We start from the raw sequence: 21822 nt of genomic DNA on the forward strand, positions 1-21822 counted from the left end.
TAATGAGTGGCAATAATCTGATGTTTTCATTTGAGGGCTTGGTCACTTGACTATCTTAGTCTGTTGATCTACTGTAATACTGTGAAGTTATATATTTAATTTTTTAGCTAACAGTGCAGTGTTGATTTCTCAAGGTTTGCTTGATTTTTTTGTTATTTGATTGACATAACTAATTTTGTTATGTTGATTAAAAAAAGAGGTGCATCTTTTCACTAACTGATATCCTCTTTTAATTCAATATAAAACTCTAGGGTTTTGATGTTAATTTTTAAATTTTTTTTTAGAATTTTTTAATCTTGATATAAGAAAGTAAAACTGACACCCCATTTGTCATTTCTGGAAGCCAATGTATAAGATATGTAATAATGAAGTGATACTCTAGAAAAGCAAATCCAGCAAACTAGGTCTGAAACTGAGGTAAAGCAGGAGGGTAAAAAGGTGCCTTTTTGTCACCATTGAGTTGTGTGGATATGTATTTTTCCCATGATGATGCATTTTTTTTTGAACAAAGTAGGATAAAAATATCAGGATCTCAATAGCTAAATTTTATCACTGTTTAATATTTTGATTTTGTATAAACCCACACAAGAACTAAAACCATCCTTTTTCTTTTTTTCCCCCTCTTTCACAAGGAGGTAGGTTCCTAAAGCAGGACATATGTAGGATATAGGAGGACAGTGGAGAACACACTGTCTGATCTTGTGATCTGTGTTTTTCCTAGTCCTGATTGCCTTGCAGTCTTGTAATGAAAATTTGTTAACTGTTGTATAGAATCTGATGGATTTACCAAAGCTGGGCTGTCTGAGGAGATCTCACTTGCCTGATAACAAATAGGCACATATTTAGATTTACTCATCAAGAGGAACTTTGCTATTTTTTTTTTTTTTTTGGTGGTTAAAATAAGAGAGCTTTTCCTCTTCTAAGCTCTAAGCACAGTGTCTTCCTGTGTTACTCAGCTCAGATGTCTGTTGAGAATGTGTGTGCAGCTCCCAGTGCTGGCTTCAAGCCTCCCGAGGCTTTTCTCAAATAAAAAAAAAGGCTGTTCACTACCCTGTTTCTGAGACAAAAACCTCAGAAACCTGTCCAGTGCTGTCTGCTTGTGAGGCTTCACTGAGGAGGCTGAGTAACTGGGATTACACTGCTCTGACAGACCCAGTGCTGAATGGACTTCAAAGTTCACCGCTTGCTCTGCAGGAGAAGTGATTGCTTTGGGATTGGCATGAGATGTCAGAAAGTACAAAGAGAAAAAAAGTCTTGCTCTGCTCTCAAAGTTGTGCATGCTTTGTGAACGGCTGCTGCTTGTGTCTGAGCTCTCAAGCCAGCACCTTTCGTGTCTTCCAAAGGAAGTTTGGAAGCAATTCTGGAAACAAATATTTTCCTGCACAGAGAGTTTACATTTTCAGTAAACATGTCTGGGACATTGAGCTGCTTGTTGTTAATAATAATGATTTTGATTGCTTCAGTGACTTGCAGAGGCTGTGAACTGGCAGCTCCCGTTATTCCCCTTCCAGGAACCACTGGGCTCTGTGCACCTCTGGAACTGTTAAAAGAGCAACTGAACTTGTACTTGTTTCCTGCACTCTGAAAATGAAATGTCTTCTGAGTCTTCTAAGTGTCTGAAAATCACTGGGCCATCAGAAAAGGCTAAGCTAAGCTGGCCTTAGTTAGTAAAAGCCAACAAAATCTCCTGGTCCTGGTTAGCTGACCCATAACTGAAAGTTTGACACCAGAGAGTGCAATGTGGACCCTTGTAGAACACCAACAGAGAGCTGAAAGATAAGAACACTATAATAGTTAAAATAGCACAGAAACCAACCAGACATTCAACTTCCTGCAAGTACAGCCTACACAGGAACTTCTATGCAGTGTAGAAAAGTGCAGATGAGTCCTTGGTTGTCATTTTCAACCCCATTTGCTGTCCTCCCCTGCCAACAAGATCAGAGCATACCCCAAATAACTGATTTAACTCACACAAGCACACAGGACACAACCACACAGCTTACAAGGACTGGACAATGTGGAACAACCAGAAGTCCTTCCATGGCTAAGGTGAGAGGGGAAAAATCAATCCCCAAGCAAAGAAACACTTTCTTTAGATGTTTAGTTTCTTATTGAATCACAGAATCTCTCAAGCCACCTACCCATTTGGAAAATGGAGGCCAAGCAAACGACTCTTGTTTTTGCCTTCCCAGCAGCGTACCAAGTTCCACTTGCTGGTCTGGCACTTAAGATGTTTCTAAAAGACAGCTTTGTTTTCCTAGGAAAAAGAAAAATCTATATTTTGAAGTAAAGAAAGGAGCTCTTGTGCCTCTTAAAGCTAGTCTGAAACACAAGGATGTTGTGGTAAGCATTAATCTTTTTTCTTTCAGAATTTCTCTATTTTTTCCTGATGCTCCCATCAGAATTCTCCTACTTAAAGTACAAATTAAAGCAATGAGAATTCATTTTTCCCCCCCCCATCATTGAAAAAGAGATGCCAGTAGCATGTTGTTCTATATATTCATATTGTTGGAAGTCAGGCTCTTACCTCTGCCAGCCAAATAGTTTGATGCAGGTGCCCTCCTGAGGAGAAGAAACAATTACAAAGGAATTTTGCTGGCTTTTGGTATTTTTTTAGTCCAGTTTAGGAGTTACTTGGTGTGGCCAGGAGGTGCTGCCTGTGTTCTGGGAAAGAAAGAACATCTATTGCAATAAGCTTCTGCTGAGCCATGCTCTGCATGATGTATTTGAGTCTTTTGTTTTCTCTATGCTCAATTTTGCCCAGAGAGCTGGGAGGTGAAACCTGGTCCCAAAAGAGAGCTGCTTTGAGCCAGTCAGTGCTTTTAGATTATATTTCAGTGGCACAGCTCAATATTTGAAGAAAGGAAAAACCTTCAAATTGAAGAAATATAAACAAAGAGCCCTCCCAAATATCCCTCTCCCCTGATGCTTTCACTTGTTTATTTGTTGAAGAGAAGATGCTTTTCTCATCTTCCATTTTTATGAGAACAGCAAAGCTTATAGAGAATATTGTGCTGGCATGAGGCCTTTGCTGCAAGATCTGTGTTAGGAAATAGATTTTTCTGTCCTCTCATGTGAAGAAAAAAGTATTGTTTTCATTGTGTTGCCTGTTATCCTGGGTGCTCTGTCCACATCTGAAGCACAAGACAGCTCCTGCTTTTACAGTGCATAAATAAGTGGAGAAGTATGGGGAGGGAGGGGGATTGGCCTGGCACAAAGGTCAGCTCAGTTAATGTCTGCACTCTCCCACCACAGAACACAGCGTGCTGGAAATCATTTATACATCTACCATGAAATACCTGGAAGAAGGAAAGAACCTGGATTGGAACTGCCTTATCAGGCATCAACAGAATCACTTGTCACAAATCGACGCTCACCAGTATAAAAGAGCCAATAAGGAAAACAGGGCTGGGTTTGGAAAGGAGATAGAAAGCTTGCACCTCTCACAAAGTGCAGACCCCATGGCAAAAGTCATGTCCTCACTGAAAACTTGTGAAAATATAAGCAGTCAGCCAGTCAGACAGTGCCTGCTATCAGTGCAGAACCAAAATAAAGAATATTTTCCTAACTGCTGTGGGCCACTTCATTATGGTGAGTGTAACAGGTAAGCTCTGTGTGTCCAGGGGCTTGCTTGTAGAGGGAGTTGGGAGGTGACACGGTGGTGTCTCAGGAGAAATTTCTGCATGATAAAAACCGTGTTCATGAAGATGTATCCTCTCCTCCTAGGGTGTGAAACTGAAATTGATTGCTGCCACACTGTGACATGTGCAATAAGTCTCATACTCCTCTGTCTCTTCATCTGTGCATGCTAAATGCAAGGCTGACATGTGAAAAGGATTTGTTTTAGGTTGGCTGTGGCTTTCCCTGAGCTAATGGAAATAGCTTCCCGTGGGATTTCTACTCTGAGCACCGTTACCAGAGCTGAAAGGAACTGGGTGAAAAAAGCAGCATGGGAAAATGTGTGTTAGTCTCGGGTTAGAGGCAGGTCTGCCCCAGCTCACCTAGCATCTGTTCTGGGTTCATAGCCACAGCTGCATTCCCAGGTAGCAAAGTTATTTTCTCTAAAATGGAGATCCATGAATTTTCTTAAATTGAGACCTTTGTGTATGCAAACAGCCCAGCCTTATCACCTCTGGAATTCATTGTGGTGTATGTAGACCTCAGGAAGTATTGGTGCTTAGAGGGAGTGGGACTTGAGGTGTGGCAGCCACTGCTGTGAGCGACTTTGTTCTTATTGACCCGACTTTTTAATTTTCCTGCTTCACTGGTTAGAAGAGAAAAAATATTGTGCAGAAAGGCTGTGGAGGCTGATCCATACAGTGGCAGTGCCCCTGTGCAATCATTTCTAAAAGTGTCTTAGCTGGTCACAGTTAAGTGACACTCAACTGTGTGGTGTCTTCTACTTGTGCCCACTGACTTCAGCTTCATGCCCCCAGCAGAAGAGAATATCTCTTTGGCCTAGATAGCCAAGGTGGTGAGCTCCTGGAGCTTTGTGGGTTGGTTGTGATCTGAGTTGAGCTGAGATTCATATTCCTTCCAAGCTGTTCCCCAGCTTTGTCAAAATGCAGGGCTTATATTCACCTTTCTCCTTCTTAAAGTTTTCTCCAAAATATTTTGACTAAAAATAAAATGAGAATTACACCTCCACCTTTTTGACACCAATTTTTAGGTAAGGAAAGATGCAGTTCTGCAGACTTTTATTTGCATGTTAGTAATCGTTGTATCTGGTGTGGCATTTCCAATTCCACAGAGAGTACAGAAGTTTACCTGGAACAGAACAAAGCTCTGAGTGTGGATTCTGGGCTGGAGAAGATGTGGGCTGTGGTCATGATATCCTGGATAATGATATCTGTCAAAGGTAAGAAGATAAATACATGTATTTTTTTTTTTTTCTGAAAATAAGGCGTATGATTAATTTTATAAAATCACAAGTCTCTCTAGTGGGTTTCTGGCATTGTCTATATATTTATTGACACCCCTTCCTCATTTTTGTCCAGCTGTACTTTTTTGGGACCTGCCCCCCATGCAGGGAGGTTTTTTCCTTTCCTTTCCAGCTCTCTGTGCAAAGAAGGATTTCCTGTGTTGTTCTCCCCTCTGAAATATCTTCTGGCTCGTTTCTAGTCCATCCTCTGTGCTTTTCAGTTTGCTCTGAGAAAGCTGAGACCACTCTCAGTGGGATGAGCTCAAGGTGGGGAGTGCAAAGGAAGCAGAAATGAAGTCAGTGTCAAACTCACTCTTCTATAAACAGAAATCAAAATAAGTTGTGATGTTTTACCCAGCTCTGGGATATTTCGAAAGCTTATTTTGTCTACAGATTTTAACAGTGCTGTGTCCCTCTCCCCTTTTCCAAGCATTTGTGTGGATTTCCCTTTTGTGAAAGGACTTGTCTCTCAGGCCATAAGATTTGGTACTAAGTGACAAGGGGAAGATGGTTACACCTGTATTTGTTTCTGTGGTGACTAAGGCTTGTCTGAGAAGCACTGCTGATCTCTAACATGTTTTTCATACTTGGACGCACGTGTAATGTTTTTGAGTGTCAAAGCAGACACATAGGCCAAGTGAAAATTTATCTCTTTGTCACTTTGCAAGGGATCTGATTGTTTATCAGTTCTGGAGGGCTGCAATGGCTGCTGCTGTGGGAGCCTTTCAATCACAGGCAGCCTGATTTTGGATTCTTGTTGAACTAAATGTGTAAGCCACATCTGACAGAACCAGCTGCTTTAAGGGCACCCATACCAAGCAGTATAGATGTCTTGCTAGGTGGGGGTAGGGGATGTGGAGAGGCTCAGGGAGAGCATTGTATGAGCCTATGGTTTGGGTTCCAATGAGCCAATTTGGACTGCAGATATTTTTAGCACCATTCTTCAGCAGGCAGCACGCTGTACAACTGCACATCAACATGATGCTTCTCCTGTGGGTTGGTGAAGCTATGTTTCCACCTCCTGGCAGCTACAAGGAATAGCTGTGGAGAGACTAGGGAGAATTTTTTGGTTTTGCAAGGCTCTAGAAGATGAAGTAGGAATTTTAAAGAGGCAGTTCTCTTGAGCTCAGGGGGATTTTAACTCCTTGGCGTTCAGTATTCTATACTATGTATAAGCATAGAAGCTGCTTCCAAATAACCTGCTTTGCAACAACTGTGAATATGAGTCTTTGAGCTGAAAGGTCATAAAAACAAGGTGCTTGCAGCAGGTCTGTGAGTAATAAAACACCAGAGAGACATTTTACATGGAGAGGGGGAGCATCAGTGTATATCCATGGTAACTGGGGACATGAACACACCTAATGGAATTCCAGATCCAAATACCTATGCATTCTGTCTGTTAGGAACAACAGTTGTTATAGAGGCACATACTGTTACAGAGGACACATAGTCAAGACTAGGAATTCTGTGAGGTGAGTGGCCTCGAGTAACAAGAAAATGCTAATTTTTTTGTCACAAATGAGTGTTTTAGGAGGCTCAAAGAATCACCAGCAAAGGAATTGGCAAGAGCAGGTTTAATATTAAAGGGAAAGTGTGACAAAAGGCATTGGCGAAGCTCACTCTACTGCTTACTGGGTGGTTAAAGCACAAAGAGAAAAATCATGCCAAAATGTAAAATCAATCAATCTAAAACTAAAATCAACCACAAATTATCTACATTGAGGTTGAGGAAGGAAAAGGGGTAAGGATGCGAAAAGGTAAGGATAAAAAGGAATAAGGAAAGCCTCCCACTGGATCACAATGTTCAGAGATGTCTGCCTTGCCAAACTTAGGCCTGGGCTTGGCCAACAGCTTAGGCCTAAACTCAGGTTGTTATCTGGGCAAGAAAAATAAGTTTCCAAAGCTGTTTGTTAAAAACCAGAAGCTTGTTAGACAGCACTGTTTCCTGGGAACAGACTGTTTCTGATAAGCTCAGGAGAAGCTCAGCCCTGATGCTGTTCATCAAGGCCAAGGCCTAATCAGCATTATGATTTCATAATGTGGCCTGAGGAGAGTGGGGGGAGACATTCTGTAAGTGTCCTTCAGTAGCAAGAAAACACTAATTTTCCCAAATAAAAATCTCTTGTGCAAGTCAGGATGACCCCTCCCTGTCCTTGACTATGGTATAGCCAGAGCTGGGTTTTCGTTCAGGATCTGCTCAGAAATTGAAAGTGCCTGTTTTTTGTCCATGCCAGGGCAATGCCATCTGCCTGTTTTGCAGGAAAGAATGAAAGTTCTTTATCCATCTCATAACTGTCCTGTGTGAACCAGCAAAAGACAGCTTTGAGTAGATTCTGCAATACATGTTTTTAGAACCTATACAGAAAGATAGACTGCTAGTCCAAAGCTTCCAGATCAAAATGTCTTTTTCAGTGGAAACGGGTTTTCAAGCTAGCTGTCCACGTATGCGTTCAGTCAGGATTCCTCATCCCACTTGTTCCTTATGCCCTCATTAACTGCATTAAAACCAGTTTGGAGAAGTTTTGTAGCACATGTACATAACCCTGATGGATAGATGTGCTGGAGTCCCTGAATCTGGACTCTGAGTGAGGTTGTTTTGTTCATTGTCCAGTTGCAGGTACCCCCCTGTAAAATGCAGTCAGTTCTCCATAGTTTATCTTCTTTTATATGAGGAATTACCTTATTTGGGGAAGACATTCTCTTCCAAGAGGTTTGTTGGAAGCCTGTATAGCTCAAAGTTGCCTCTGGTTTATCCCTTTGGATGCATTTTTATAATCATTTAGCTAGAGACCCTTTATAATTGGAGAAGCCATAAACTAGCTCTGACAATAAACCACGTGGAAGCAATGTGCAACTTGGATTTCTAGTGATGGAGACTTTGCAAACAAGCCAAGTAACTTTTCCTGCTGTGTCAGAGGTCTGTGAGTGCAGCAGCTCCAAGCGTGTGCATAAAGTTGCACCTCTATATAATGATTTTTTAAAATATTAATGTATACAGCAATATACATAGACATGGCCCAGCACAGACACTTTTAGCAAGTGAAGGTATGGGTTTTGTACATACAGTTTAAGTGAGCCCTTAGCTGTGCACAGACACAGCCATATAGCTGTAGTCTATATATGTACATAGCCCGTGCAGGCCTGAGGGCAGGGGTGGCAAGAAGGCTGTGGTCTGTGGCATGAATGCATTCAGCAAAGTCCTTGTGGTGGGGAGCCAGAGGCTTCCTGAGTCTCTGACACTTCTGCATTCTCTGTGCTAGTTGACTTTTTTTTTTCTTTTCCTTATTTAATCTTCCCCTTCTCTCATTTGTTTTGTAGTGCTGCACCTCAGCTTTTCACACAGTGCCTTTGGACATTGAATAAGGAGACAGTGATCTGCATGTTCTCCTGGACTGGAGAAGCTCTGCCACCCCATCCTCAGGAGCTTCCCCTCTGGGCTGTATTTTAAGCCACTCTGGGAAGATGAGAAAATGAAGATTTTTTCATCAGCAATGCTCAGAGTCCCATGAAGCATTAACATTTGTGGGAGACAACCTGAATTTATGTCACGTTTTTCACCTGCAGACCACTGGTCTACAAAATAGGGGGGGAAGTTTGGTTAGCAGAAACCTGAATAAGGACATGTTGTAGGACTTCTCCCAGCAACTCCACCCTCCTGCCTCATCCTGCCTCAAATGGAGCTTAAAATCTGCCAGAAGAGAAATGAGGTGAGAAATTTTACTGGAAACCACCAGGGAGAATTTTTCTAGACCACGGAGCTATAGGTGTTAACTGGCTCATGAGAAAGGGAGTCTATGACAGCAGAGAAACCTGTATGGTGAGGAAAGAAAAAGGACAAGCATCCCCTTCAGTGTATTACACTGCACCAAAAGAGTGTAGGCCGTGATAAATGGCATCCTCACTCTGGTGTCATGACTTTATTTAGCATTTGAGAGGTGGGATGTGTAGTTTTTTCCAATATAGATGTGGGTTTCTATTTTAGGTATGTTTTGTTATACAAACAATTTATTCCACTTGTAAAAAAAACCCGCAGAAAGGGAAATGAAAGAAAACTTTTGAGCATCCTCCTTTGCCATACAATAACGGTATGTACTTCATATTTGTAAGTGTTGATCTAGCTGCTCTATAAACACAGGAGACAATTTTTTTTCCTCCTTAAATATATAAATAAGTAAAAATCTTCTTCTATGCCCTACTGGATGACTCCAATGAGGCCTGAGAATGCAGCTCCTTGAGGCTGGAGAAGCTGTCTCCCAGCTGATGGGGGGCTCCTGGGGCTTTTTGCAGGATCTTCACAGCCATCCATGGAATGGGTAAGCTGTAGATTTCAGAGAAAATTATGTTCCCTGAAGTGTGAAGGAGAAGGAGCAGTGAAGAGCTGAAGGAGAGAGGTCGGGTAAGTGCTGCCTAAACCATAGTGATGTTACAGGTAAGACTTACTGACAGGTGAGAAAGGACTATCTGGGGTTTTATTTCTGCTATACACCAGGTCTTCTGCTATTTCTGTTCTTTTTAAAGCAGGAATTACTGGAGGTTTGTCTTTCTCTGCAGTTCAGGATTTGTGGTGCAATTCCATCCTGTTTGGCTGTGGAGTGGGAGGCCAGTACCTCTGACTGAAAAATGGGGAGGAAACTTTCATTTAGGGAGCCTGAGATATGTCCTGGTTCTTAACGGAGTGTTTTGGGAGTTAAACATCAAGCTATAAACCATCTCCTCTCTGTTCATCTATAAATACTTGTCTGGAAGATTTTTCTCTAGTTATCCACAGCCCTGAAAGCAGTAATTGCACTTGTGGATTGCTAATGCCTAGTTTTTTTCCTGGAAAATCAGCAACAAAAAGCAGTAGGCCCACAAGGGGCAGGAGTGAAAGTTGTTAAGATCATGAATATATGTGTGGTAGATAGATTTGTCTGCTGCAGTATTGGGATCGAGTGAAAAGCTCCTGAGGTTAATGACCTACAAGTGATAAGGGGATTCTCTAGGGCCAGGAGTAGAAGTTGCTGAGCATGGCCCTGCTGGCTCAGTGCAATCAGCTACAGTTAAAAAAGAAATACATTTTCTTGATCTCTGGAAATTGGGTTATAATTGCCTCTGGATATTTTAACATGGAAGTGTCAGGTTTTACAGGCTTCATTATCAGCAGGGCTTTCCCCCATGTGTTTGCTGACATTGGTGAGAGCCACAGATGGTTTATACCCGGGAAAATCAAGGTGTTAGGTACAAGAACTGTTGGGCTTTCCCCCCCATAAAATGGAGAATGTAAAGCAAATGTCTTCCCTCTTTCTGAAAGGAAAAGAATGAGCTACCAGGGGTGGTGTTGTTCTCATTCATCCTTTGCTCATACTGCCTCTTCCCAACGCTGGATTACAGTGCTCTCTGAGGGGACTGGCTGCAAGGCAGCTACAGATGTGAGGAGTATGCCTTGGCTTGTGCAAGAACGTCATGGGACTAAGCCATTTTCCAGATGAGCTAGTGATAAAAAGGTAAATATATCCGAGAAGAGGGGAGATGCCCAACTGCTTTCTGGAATTACAGCTACTATGCATGGCAATTGTTTTTTCCCCTGGGGAAAAAATCCACACTTTGTAAAGTTGGTGTTACTCCAAATATTGGTATCTTCATTAATTCAGTAGATAGACACCACAAATCTCTGCCTTGCTGTGGAGGAAATTTCAAACCTATTTACCTTTATGTATATTTACTGAAACACTGTAATTTTACAGTGGTTTTGTATAACTCGCTTGTGATTATTTTGAGAGCTCCTTCTACTAAACTAATTCTCTATTTCAGAAAGCCATCCACTCTCTATTTCCCAGTTTGTAGAGAAAGCTTTGTAGTTTGGAACTGGATGAAACTAGCTCACGAGCTGGATGGGCAGAATTTCAAATCATCTCTGGCTTTGACCGATGCCAGCAACTGTGAGACAAACAGGGAGTCTGAGAAGAAAATGCACTGTGGATGTACAGATCCATCAGTCCATGACAGTGATACCAGTCTTCTGCTGTGCTAGTACAGGATTTCAGGCATCAGTTTTCAGGGCCAGGATATCTTTTAGAAAATAAAAAATACCAGGAGGCTCTAAAGTCAAAGCAAAGGTTCATTACCCTGCAGCATTGTCAGGGGCCAGCCACAGATGGCTTAGGTAGATGGCTAAGAACAGAGAAAGAACACAGCCTCTCCCCTCCCCCAAGAGCTTTTTGGTTTCAGCTTTGGGACTAACTATGCTGCCCCTTTTGATATGTTTTGTCTTCCTCTCAGGGCATCCAAAGTCTTGCTGTAATTTGTTGCTTCATTTTCAGTGGAGGGACTTGAGGAATTCCCGACAGAGGACCATTGCTAGGGAGCAATGGGAGCAGAAGAGGCTGACCTGGGGATGTTGAAAGTACAATACAACCAGCATCTCTCACTTCAGAAAAGCTGCAGGCTTTTGAGCTGGGTGCTGTGTGGTCTTGGTGATGAAGTGGAAACATCAAATGCTGCATAGAAGAAGCAGCTGCTGCTGCTCTGACTGCCAGAAGTGTGGGTTTGGATTTTAAATAGCATAGCCTTGGTTTGCAGACCAGTTTTCCTTATAAGAGGAAGCAAGAGAGTTGACACAGATGTGTGCAAACACTTCTTCTTGCTGTTCCTTTCAGCCCTTCCTTGCCTAAAGACACAGGTCTTACAGAGAACAGACTTCTAAGGCAGGGCCTTTTGTACCCCTTAATAGGTGCTTCCACTTCAAAACAGAACCGTATTTTGCTGAGTTAAACATGGAAATGGCTCTGTGATGTACTGGTTATCCTTTAAAAAATTGTGGTGACATCTGATGCGCTGATGGATACCGGACCTTTTCCTCTCTCAGGTTGTGTTAGCAAATATTTTAATCATGTTGGACTTTGCTTTTATTTGTCTGATTTTAAGTTGGTGCTTTGCATGGCTCGAGGCCTGTGGCTTGTGTTTGATGTGTAACAGCAGACAGCTAAGGTTGTGACTTGTTCTTCATGTCACGAAGGAGTTTGTTTCCCTCAGTTTAGCTCTCCCACATCCTCTTCAGAGCAGTGTACAACCAGAGTTTTTTTCACTCATCTCTTTTGGAGGGGATGGAGGCTTTATCTGTCTGTGAGACGAATCAGCTGCATGTTATGATCTCAGAAGCAGCAATGAAGAGAAACTCATGAACCGTACAGCTGAACACAGGGACTACCTGGGATGGGATCTCCTAAATTGAGATAGTTCTCGCTTTGCAATTATGTCTGAGTCCTTTGTGAGGATGGAGAGGGAGGGGAGCTCCAGGTATTCTCTGCAGTTCCCTGGTGTGCAGGAGCTGTCTCGGGATCAGCCATCAGGACAGGGGTCCCAGTGGGAGCGGGTGCTTGTGCCGACATCTCTCTGCTCACCCCAGAACGAGAGTCGGAGCACCGGAGCACGCTGGAACTGCTGCTGCTCCCCTCCCAGGTTCCCGGGATGAGGAGGGCTCCTCTTGAGGCTGACAACTGGGTCACTCTCCTCCAGCCTCAGCGCTCCTTGGGATGAATCCGAGCGGGAGCGGTGCTGTTCCCTGGCTGGAGGAGTGACACACATATCGCACGGTCTCGTGCCAGCCACCGCCACCGAGGCTGAGTAAAACTTTTAATTTATTTAAACGCAGCTATTGAGGCATTTTAATTCCATCAAAGGAAATAACACAAGGCGAGGCACAAGTATTGGTTTGCTGCTTTTAAATGGGTTTGATTAATCTGCGCTTGGTTGTTCCTTTTTGGATTTTACTTTGAGAGTTCCTTCTCGCTCAGAGGCACAACTATTCAAGGGTTGTGAATTTTAAAAATTGCAGATTAAATTCTGTGTTTCACACATGAATATTTAAACAGAGTAATGTACTCTGTTCTTTCTGTAAGGTCCCATTTTTAATCATTAATGCCTGTTCTTTTGAGCAAATAAACCCCATATATGAGATTTGTATGCATTTAAAAAAAAAGATAGTTCTCTGGGACAAGTTCCAATGTGAAAATATTCTGTTATGAATATTTATGGACCCATCAAAATTGGTGAACAGTGAATTTGCTGATAGAAATTGTGGGAGGTTTGTTTTTTCTTTTACTTTCCTTTTGAAAGAGACTGAGAAATTCTTTGCAAATTGGGTCAAGTTCAGTACATAATTCTGGTCAAAATGTATCCTTTTAATTTTTTTTTGGTTAAAAAAAATTCAGCTTTTAAAGTTTCAAAATTTTTTGATTGAAAGCAACTTTTGCATGCGTAATGTATCCCAATTGCCAAAAAAAAAAAAAAAAAAAATCCCTAAACTTCTGACAGCTTTGAATAAAATGAAACAAAACAAAATATTTCCTTTATGGCAAAGATTTTGCATGAATGAAAATGAAATTTGGGATGCTTTTAATGTAAGAGTTACATTGCCTGTTGCACATTAGTAGCGGAATACAGATCAATGTGGTTGTATTGGCATTTTTACCAGGTTGTAATGAAAGCTTTTCACCCAGATGCACCACAATTCTTTGTTAGAGTTGTGAGGAGAACAATTCTTTGAGGAAAACAGTCCTGTTGAGGGTGGCGAGGCCCTGGCACAGGTTGCCCAGAACAGTTGTGGATGCCCCATCCCTGGAAGTGTTCAAGGACAACTTGGATGGGGCTCTGAGCGATCTGGTGTCGTGGAAGTGTCCATGGCAGGGGTGTTGGAACTGGAAGGTTTTTAAGGTTCCTCCCAACCCAAACCAGTCTGTGATTCAGTGACTTGAATGTGGACATGTATCACATTGCTTTAAGGAAAGCACCATCTCTTGCATTTGGCTCGTGGCTGTGGCAGCATTTGTTCTTCCTGTGCCACACGTGTGGCAGCGTTGTGGCTTCTCTGAAAGCAGGAAACAAACTCATATGGCTTTGATCCCTCGCAGTAGAAGGGTTGCTCTTTTTGTTCTGCTCCAAAACGGGAGTTACTTTTCAAGCAATTAAAAGCATGCAAAGGTTAGGAATAATTTCTTTGCCAAATAGTTGATGTCTAGATCCTGAGTGGTACCAGAGATCCAGGATTTAAAAAACTGTTTGTAAACAGTAGCTTTTTTTTTTCCAACTCTCTTTTTCCTTACTTTCTTCAGTAAGATATAGGGTCTTGTTTAAAACTTCTGCTTTCAAAGGAATCAGAGGTTTTACTACATGTTCTCTTTGAAGGGATGAGCACAACAACTTGTTACTACATTCCATTTTCTTTGCCTTCACTTTCTGCAGTGCTGATTCCTTCTGCTAAGGATGGCTCAGAAATGGACAGTTCTGGCTGCGCTCCTTTTCTTGCCAATCGACCTGGTTGAAGGTAAGTGAGAAAGATCCAAAACTACTTGTAGCACTGCTCGGTACTCTGTATTTCCAACTTGCCAGGACACTGAAACTTCATAGTACACCAGAGCAAACTTTGCCAATTGTTCAGTGGGAATGCAAAGGAGTAGTGTCACCTCACCTGGCAAAATAATTATGTGCCTTGCAGAGTGGCAGAGGATGATAAATCTGGTAGGAATCCAACACTGGCCATCTGTTCACCTGGGACAATAGCAGGAGAGATGTGATTTCTGGAATAAAAGGGATCCACAAATGTCCCTTACTAAACTACTGCTCCAAGAGGTCTTGGTTTTAACTGTGCCACAGGTGTATATTCCACAGCTATCTTGGATTTTACTGGCACTTGAAGCAAGGCACCTAATTCAGAAACACAATAAAGTTTTTAAAAGTAGTTTCCTTTCCCTTAAGAGTGAATTTTGCCCCCCCTCCCAATCATTTTTTCAAAGCCTATATTAAAGTGATAGAAATTTGTTGACTAAAAAAAAAAAGTGAAGGACTTGCAGATTGCCAGCATCACTGTACACAGCAAAAAGGCACCATCTCCACTGCACTTCCAAACTTCAGGAAGGTAGATCTGGAAGCTGAATACTAATATGTGCCCCAAGGCTGCCAGTACAGTCAGGAAGTGTATTTTTAAGGGTGATGAAGCCAAGAGTTTCCTGTGCTTTCATGATGGCTGTAGCATCTTTTAATGTATTTTTTTTTCTCATCTGATGCAGCTCACAACAGGGTGAGTGTAGAGGCTGGCCATGAAGCTGTGCTCAGTTGCCCCAATATCTCCAAGGTGTCTTTGCTGCTGGTGACATGGAAGAAGAATTGCAGCAGTTGCTGCTTGTTGTCCTATAGAAGTGATCGCAATGAGACAAGAAAGCTGAACTGCAGTGAGAGGATCACGTGGAAATATTCATCTGTCAGTGACCCTGCGCTTCGTATTTACCCTGTGAACCTTGGGGATGAGGGAAATTACACCTGTGACACTGCCAACAGTGAAGGGAATTTTCATTTTTTCTTTTCTCTGACTGTGATAGGTAAGATTGCATCACTAAAACAAAAATTAAATTATTCTATTTGCAATGTAGGCAGGAACAAAAGAATATTAGGAAGCATCATGAATATATCAAGTCACCTTTTCCATATAGTCAGGTAAACTATATCTAGGTTTCCATAAGTTTAAAAAAAACCACAAGAAGACTTTATGTTTTGGCCATATTAATTAAGCCATCTCAATATAACTAAAGATTATGGGAAATGAATTTTGGAACTCTATATTTGCTATTATTATTAATTTTAGTCACTTGATTTTTTTTTTTTTTTGTTGGGTTTTTTTAGTTGGTTTTTGGTTTTAGTTTGTTTTGGTTTTGGATTTTATCTTCTTGTTGTTCCCTGCAGAATCTTGCCTTTTTGATGAAGGCTTAGGTGCTGGCCTTTTCCCTGTTTTGCCAAATGCAGAATATGAGTTGTTGGACTTCAAGCAGAACAGTTTTGTCTAATTTCTCTTTTATTTCCCTGCTATCAAATTTTGGATTCTATGTATCCAAACTCCTATTTTACCTGAAGCCTCAGCAATCTGCCTTTTCATCAGTCAAGCTGTAAAGCTTTATTTAGTCCACCCCTCTCTGTCATCACATCTGCTAATCTGCCATCACCTTTTGGAAAACAGGAGGAAGCAGTACTTTAGATGTAGCCAGCTAGTTTTTGAGGTGTCCACCTCAGACTTTCTGACGTATTGTTTTTCCTTAAAGATGTGCTAATATTTCAAATGATTTTAAAATCTCACGAATTGGTCATACAAACTAAAAAATACCACCTGTTTTTCAGTTTCTCAGTTGGTGATTTTATGCTAAAAATGAAATAGAAATAGAAACTAAGATAGAAATTATGGCTTTTTAAAATTTCTTCTCTAGTGCCTCCTACGGTGACCCTGACCCACGACAAGAGCAGGGTGGCTGTCTGTCAAGCATCTGCAGGAAAGCCAGCTGCTAACATCTCCTGGATCCCTGCAAGCAACCACAGCTCTGAGGAAGAATTCCATCACCCCAATGGAACAGTGACCAGAGTGAGCTACTTCAACTGGGCCAACAGCTCATTTCCCTCTGTCACCTGCCTGGTCACCCACCCAGCCATGAACCAGACTCTGCTCATGGACCTGACACGTAAATAATGTTATTCTGTGCTTGCACTTCATCATGCCTAGGGCTCCTCTGTGCTGTTCTGTCCAGCTGTTCCCACTAAATGCTGGGGGCCTGGAGCTGGGTTAGAGTGGTTATAAGGTGAAGTCCTAGAGCATGTTGAGAGAGAAATTAATAATTTTGAGTTAGTTGAAACCAGATGTTTTGTGGCACTGTACGGAGAAGCTTTCAGTGTGTTTTTCTTTCAATTCCTGTTCTGTTTTACAAGAATTCCTTATTCTGCTTTCAGTGGGTTCACCTTGGTTGGCTGCCAGGTGCCCTCCAAGCTGCTCTATTGCTCCCCCTCTTCAATAACACAGGGAGAAAAATACAACGTAAAGCTCACAGGTCAAGGATAAGACAGGGAGAGATCACTCACCAATTACTGTCACAGGAAAAAGAGACTTGAGAGAAAGTAATTTCTTGTGACTCAAATCAGAGTAGGACAGCGAGAAACAAGAACGAATCTAAAAGCGCCTTCCCCACAACATTTTTTCCACAGTCGTGATGGTCTGGAGAAAATTTCCTTGGAGAATGTCTGTCTGTGACTTTCAAGTGTTCCAAAGGTAGTAAAGTGTAAAGTTTAGCTTCTCCTCTGGCTGTGCTGGACCTGTTGGAAGTAGGATTTGTAAGAATAGCTGAATAAGTGCTCATATCATCAAAATACCTTGGTAGTGGCACAAAGGACAGAAGTCAGCATAGACCAGTCATTAATTAACAGCATTTTGCAGGGATGGCTGCTCAGTTCTGTTGTTCAGGGCAAATAGTACTTGAAGAAAAGGAGAGTGTAAAGGCAGATGAGTTGAAAATGAAAATGTGTTTGTACACACAAATGAGTGGATGTGTGAGGCAGCTTCTTCTTGCTGGTGGCCATCCAGACATCTCATCAGTTTCTCGCTGCTTGTTTGAGCTGTGAAAGCAGAGGATTAGCTTTTTCCTCCAGCCAAGGTAGGCAGTAACATCACAAATCTGTGGATATTGACATCTAGCTTGGTAACTTGCTCTCTTTTCTCATCTCTCAGGCACTTCCCACATTCTTCCATACATCCTGATAGGAGCAGCTGCAGGTGTCGCTGCTGTCACTGGTGTGACTTCATGCTTGATTTTCAGGTGCAGAGGTGAGTCCTTTGATGACCCTGAAATATGTTACAATCCCGTTGCTGACTATGTGCAGGTACAAGGACATGCACTTTATTGCTGAGAGTGAGGTGGGAGGCAAGGGTTGAGGAAAATGTTCACATATGCATTGTCCTTTTGGAGAAGTCGTAATAAAATAAGGGGTGGAAATTTAAAATAAGTCTGGAGTTTTGAAAAAGCCATAGATATTATGATATTAATGCATTACAGGCATGTCAGAGATTCATCCAGGATGAAAAAGGGTGCTTTCTGAGAGTAGGGCAGGCTTTGAGATTTTAGAATTATTTTGTTTGCTCTGCATTTACTGGCACAAAATTCTATACTTAAGAATGACAGTTCACAAACTAATGATCAGACACAAATGAGCTCTGTTTCCATCAGCACTCATAAGTTTTCCCTTGAGCAAGAGTAAGAATAGGCAAATATACATACTTTGATATCTTTCAGATAATTGTGCCTTGGGCATATTAGACAGCTGATTTTGTTCCTTTCTCATACTAAATGCAAAACACAGCTACTAAGAAGGAAATGAACTCTACCCCAGTAGAAACCAGGACATCCAGCATGATCAAAAGTTTCAATGAAGGGAAAAACAAAGCAAGCCCCTGTTAAGGAGCAGGATGTAAAAACAAATAAGAAGTTAACATATGAGTGTAACTGTATTTTGAAGAAAGTCTTTCAAGAGCTGAGGGCAGCTAGAGGAGAGCTCCACATATAACAGCTGTATAACCCTGCACCATCAAACCATTCTAACTTCCTGACATCCTACTTTCAGCTCGCTGGTTACGTAAAAGGGCGCATGGCCCAGAAGAACACTTTACAGTAAGTGGGCTTTTTGCAGTTTTTGGTGTATTCTTCACTAAAACTTGTAATTTCTTTGCAACATGTCTACTGTGACAAACCTCCCGTTTAGCTCTGTGTGCACTTGGAGGGGGCAATGAGGAACACCTCCTCTGTGAGGATTTCTATTGTTTGGATGTCCCCATCTTCATATGTAATCTGAGTATTTGAGCAATTGTTTAAGCACTGGAAAGGGAGTGGTGTAGTGCATTTCCTGCCCATAAGTTACATTTACAATGCTGAATTTGAACTCTCCCAAAACTCAGTATTTTCATATTTCTGCTTCACAGAGTAGTCTTAACTCAGATGTTTTGTTTAAGAATGTGTATTCTTAATGGCAGAAACCTGCCTGATTAAAGATTGGATGGAACCAGACATCCCTTTTACAGTGAGGGAAAAGGGTCCACTTTGTTTCTCTGTATTGGAGACAAACACAGCTGTGAAACTTTTATTTTTTAAGTGGCAGTTCATATACTTAGAAGCCAGGAAACTGCAGTGATAAATCTGCCACCACAACTTTTACTTACTCTCTAATTCCAGTGTTTTTTGATATATATTTAACAGAATGAAAATACACTGCTTTTTCCTCAGGGCTTCTGCCTCACTTAATGCACATAGAAAGACCAATTATTTCCTATTTTGTTTTCTGCTCATGATTGAATTAATGGTCATGTGCCTCATTTGTTGCAAAACAAGTCAGAGTGCTCTGAAGTTAGAATGATTACTTTCCTGATATGCTCTTGTGTGGCATTCAGGACAATTTCATTGATGAGAGTGGGAGTTGCAGAGATCAAAGTCTTCCAATGATTTTAGGTGCCTAAACTGGATTGTTTGTGGTCTGTCTATTTTGGTTTTGTTTTTTGTTTTGTTTTCATTTTGTTTTGATGTTTTGTTTTCAGAGAAGTTAGCATTCTTCATTTTCATCTATTTTACTGTTGATACCAATATGCCAATATTTGTTTTCAATCATATCAAGAAAAAGAATTTCAAAGGCTGTTCTGTTGAGGCTTTGTGAAGGCTGTTCTTGCATTTCTCTGGCCGTTCATGTTTCACCCTCTGTGCTCTTCCTTTTTGCTCAGAAAGCTCAGAGAAATCACTTAAAGTTCTTTTGCAACAGTCATATTACCTACCAGGTTTCTTCTGCTCTTGCTTTTTGTTTGGGATCTATAGGAATGATGGTTCCACAAAATTATCCAATATCATATAATGGTACATGTTTTTCTTCCTGTTGCAGATTAAAACCTCTGAGTTCACGCCCTCACGTGTGAGAAGAGAAGCAGACAAGCCTCATGACTTTCCAGAGAGAATCTATGAGAATTACAACACAAGACGTCTTTATGTATGCTTACAACAGCATAGGCACAACTAGCCAGCTCAGCTGCTAATGATATTCAGCTACTTGAACTTGTACTTCAACTATTCAGCCTCAGACCTTACCCACAAAAGCCTTTGCCTTTCCTGAGCTGATGATGGTGGGGCAGAAAAGCCCGTCCTAGTAAGTTGTTTTTATCTTTCTCTAAATATTTGTACAGACTTCAAAAAAGTTGGAACTTTCAAGGATTGAGTTAGGGAAATACCTGCCTTAATTTTGTTTGAAAGTGGACTCTAAGGTATGTGCTGCCTTTCCTCAAAACAATAATTGACGTATTTCTGTGCCAGAGAACCAGACTGCTGGTGAAAATACAGCACTTTTCTTTCCATTTTGGTAATGGGATTCTCTTTAAAGTTCTGTGTTGGAAACCAGAGAGTGACACGGGGGGACCCCAAAACACAGAAGGTCAAAGCAATACATCTAACAGAAATGCAGAAATAAGAGAGTTTTAGGTTTTTTTTGGTTCTGTTGTTTTGCTTTTTTTTCTGGGTAGATGGTTGCACACGGCAGATGACATTCTAGTATTTGACATCTTTGTTTATTTTTAAATTTTTAACATATTTCTTTTTCAATTAATCTGTTTGCATTGATAATTGATGGAAAATAAAACCAATTTAATATTTTACTGGATATGGAAATGAGAAACTGCAATGGGCAATTTTTGGAGACTCTTTAAAGTAAATGTGCAAATAAGCAAATATTCACCTAAAGGATTTCTGTGGCTATTTGGGTAAATGTTTGTTGACCGGTTTCTGAGAAGTGAGATCACAGCATGGTTTTAATGAGAACAGAAGTGTTAATTTGTATAAAACGCAGGTTGTGTGCTTGTTTAAAACAAAGGAAAAAACCCAAGCGCTACCACACCATTTATTTCTTCTCATCTTCATGTCCCCAAGCTGAAAAAACAGTCCACAGACTGGTTGTTGCTTTCAGTTTTCATTGGTCAGGTCTGTCAGACCTTCCAAACACTAATGCAGCAGTAACTACACTCAAATGTGTGTTTTGAAGAGACTTTTTCTGCTGGTCCTGCAGGGTCATCTCTGCTCCATCAGTATTCTTAGGCATGAGCATCTCCCAGTGCCTTTTAATTGCACTTTGTCACTTCTAATAGACATGGATGTCTGCTGACATCACTCCAGTCTTTCTTTTTAGTCAGAAAGGCATGAAGACTCTCTGCCTTAAGGAAAAGGGCCTCCAGGAGGCAGGCTGGCTACCATGACTGGTGGGCAAGAAAAGCCTTTCCTGTGGTGTTTCATGTCCTGTGATGTTTCATGTCAGAAAAGCCTTTCCTGTGATGTTTCATGGTGTTTCATGTCAGTTGCTCTCAGAGCTGTGTGCAGCTCCATCATGTCTTCTGTGGGGAGGGAGAAGCACTTTTTCATGTGTAAAACATCTGGGAGAAATAAGTGACAGCTTGGAATTAGTGCAAATAGGTTTGAAATGATAGGAAGAGTGCTTTGTAGCTCCAGTGAAATCCACAGCAGCGCCTTAGTCCAAGGTGCTGTCGAGGGGTCAGTTGTGACTGGAAGCTTCTGAAATAGAGGGGAAGATCTCTTGTTGCTTAAGGAACTGCCCAGTCAGGTCTAAACCTGGGTTCCTGGGCTGGTGTTGCTCAGTGTGGTAAGTGAGCATGGATTGTTTTTACGGACAGCTACAGCAGTCTGTGCCTTTTTCAGAAGTTGGATCATTGCAGCCAGACCAAAGGATGACAGGGCTGTTAAAATTGAGAGAGTTAGGCTGTGGAAGAGTGTGCTTCTGGGAATCCCAGTGCATGTGTGCTGTGATTATTAGGGTGTAATGTACGGTCTTTTCATAACCCCTTTGCACCAAGTGAAATGTTGAAGGGTGAGATCTAATGGAGACAGAAAAAACAGAACTTGGACAGTTGGATGGTGTGGGGGGGAAGCTCTCTGAAGGAGCATCACTGTGATTATTTGCCCTGGCTGAAAACTATGGTTTTCACACTCGTAACTTTATTTTCACCTTTAATTTGTATGTGGTGGAATTGGTCCAGTCACCTGCAATGTGTCAGCACTTCCATTAACCCAGAAGTTCTGAGC

The 21822-nt window shown here is 41.5% G+C and overlaps 1 protein-coding gene across 2 annotated transcripts in view; it reads left to right on the top strand.

Moving 5' to 3' along the window:
• LOC125321454 (cell surface glycoprotein CD200 receptor 1-B-like) overlaps nucleotides 1-21024 on the top strand; it is a 27294-nt gene extending 6270 nt beyond the window's left edge. The window contains exons 3-13 of one of the 2 annotated variants that reach the window (XM_048294323.1): nucleotides 2262-2343; nucleotides 3256-3591; nucleotides 4751-4858; nucleotides 8240-8628; nucleotides 9209-9317; nucleotides 14141-14222; nucleotides 14965-15273; nucleotides 16150-16398; nucleotides 17436-17531; nucleotides 18326-18372; nucleotides 19625-21024. In XM_048294323.1, the coding sequence (XP_048150280.1) occupies nucleotides 14162-14222; nucleotides 14965-15273; nucleotides 16150-16398; nucleotides 17436-17531; nucleotides 18326-18372; nucleotides 19625-19759 (897 nt within the window). In that variant the 5' untranslated portion in view covers nucleotides 2262-2343; nucleotides 3256-3591; nucleotides 4751-4858; ... (1 more) ...; nucleotides 9209-9317; nucleotides 14141-14161 and the 3' untranslated portion in view covers nucleotides 19760-21024. Of the gene's footprint in view, nucleotides 1-2261; nucleotides 2344-3255; nucleotides 3592-4750; nucleotides 4859-8239; nucleotides 8629-9208; nucleotides 9318-13609; nucleotides 13880-14140; nucleotides 14223-14964; nucleotides 15274-16149; nucleotides 16399-17435; nucleotides 17532-18325; nucleotides 18373-19624 lie in introns of those variants that run through there. The other variant, XM_048294324.1, reaches the window with a different exon arrangement.
• Nucleotides 21025-21822: the final 798 nt, after the last annotated feature.

Source organism: Corvus hawaiiensis, chromosome 2 (genome assembly GCF_020740725.1).
Source record: "Corvus hawaiiensis isolate bCorHaw1 chromosome 2, bCorHaw1.pri.cur, whole genome shotgun sequence".
NCBI lineage: Eukaryota > Metazoa > Chordata > Aves > Passeriformes > Corvidae > Corvus > Corvus hawaiiensis.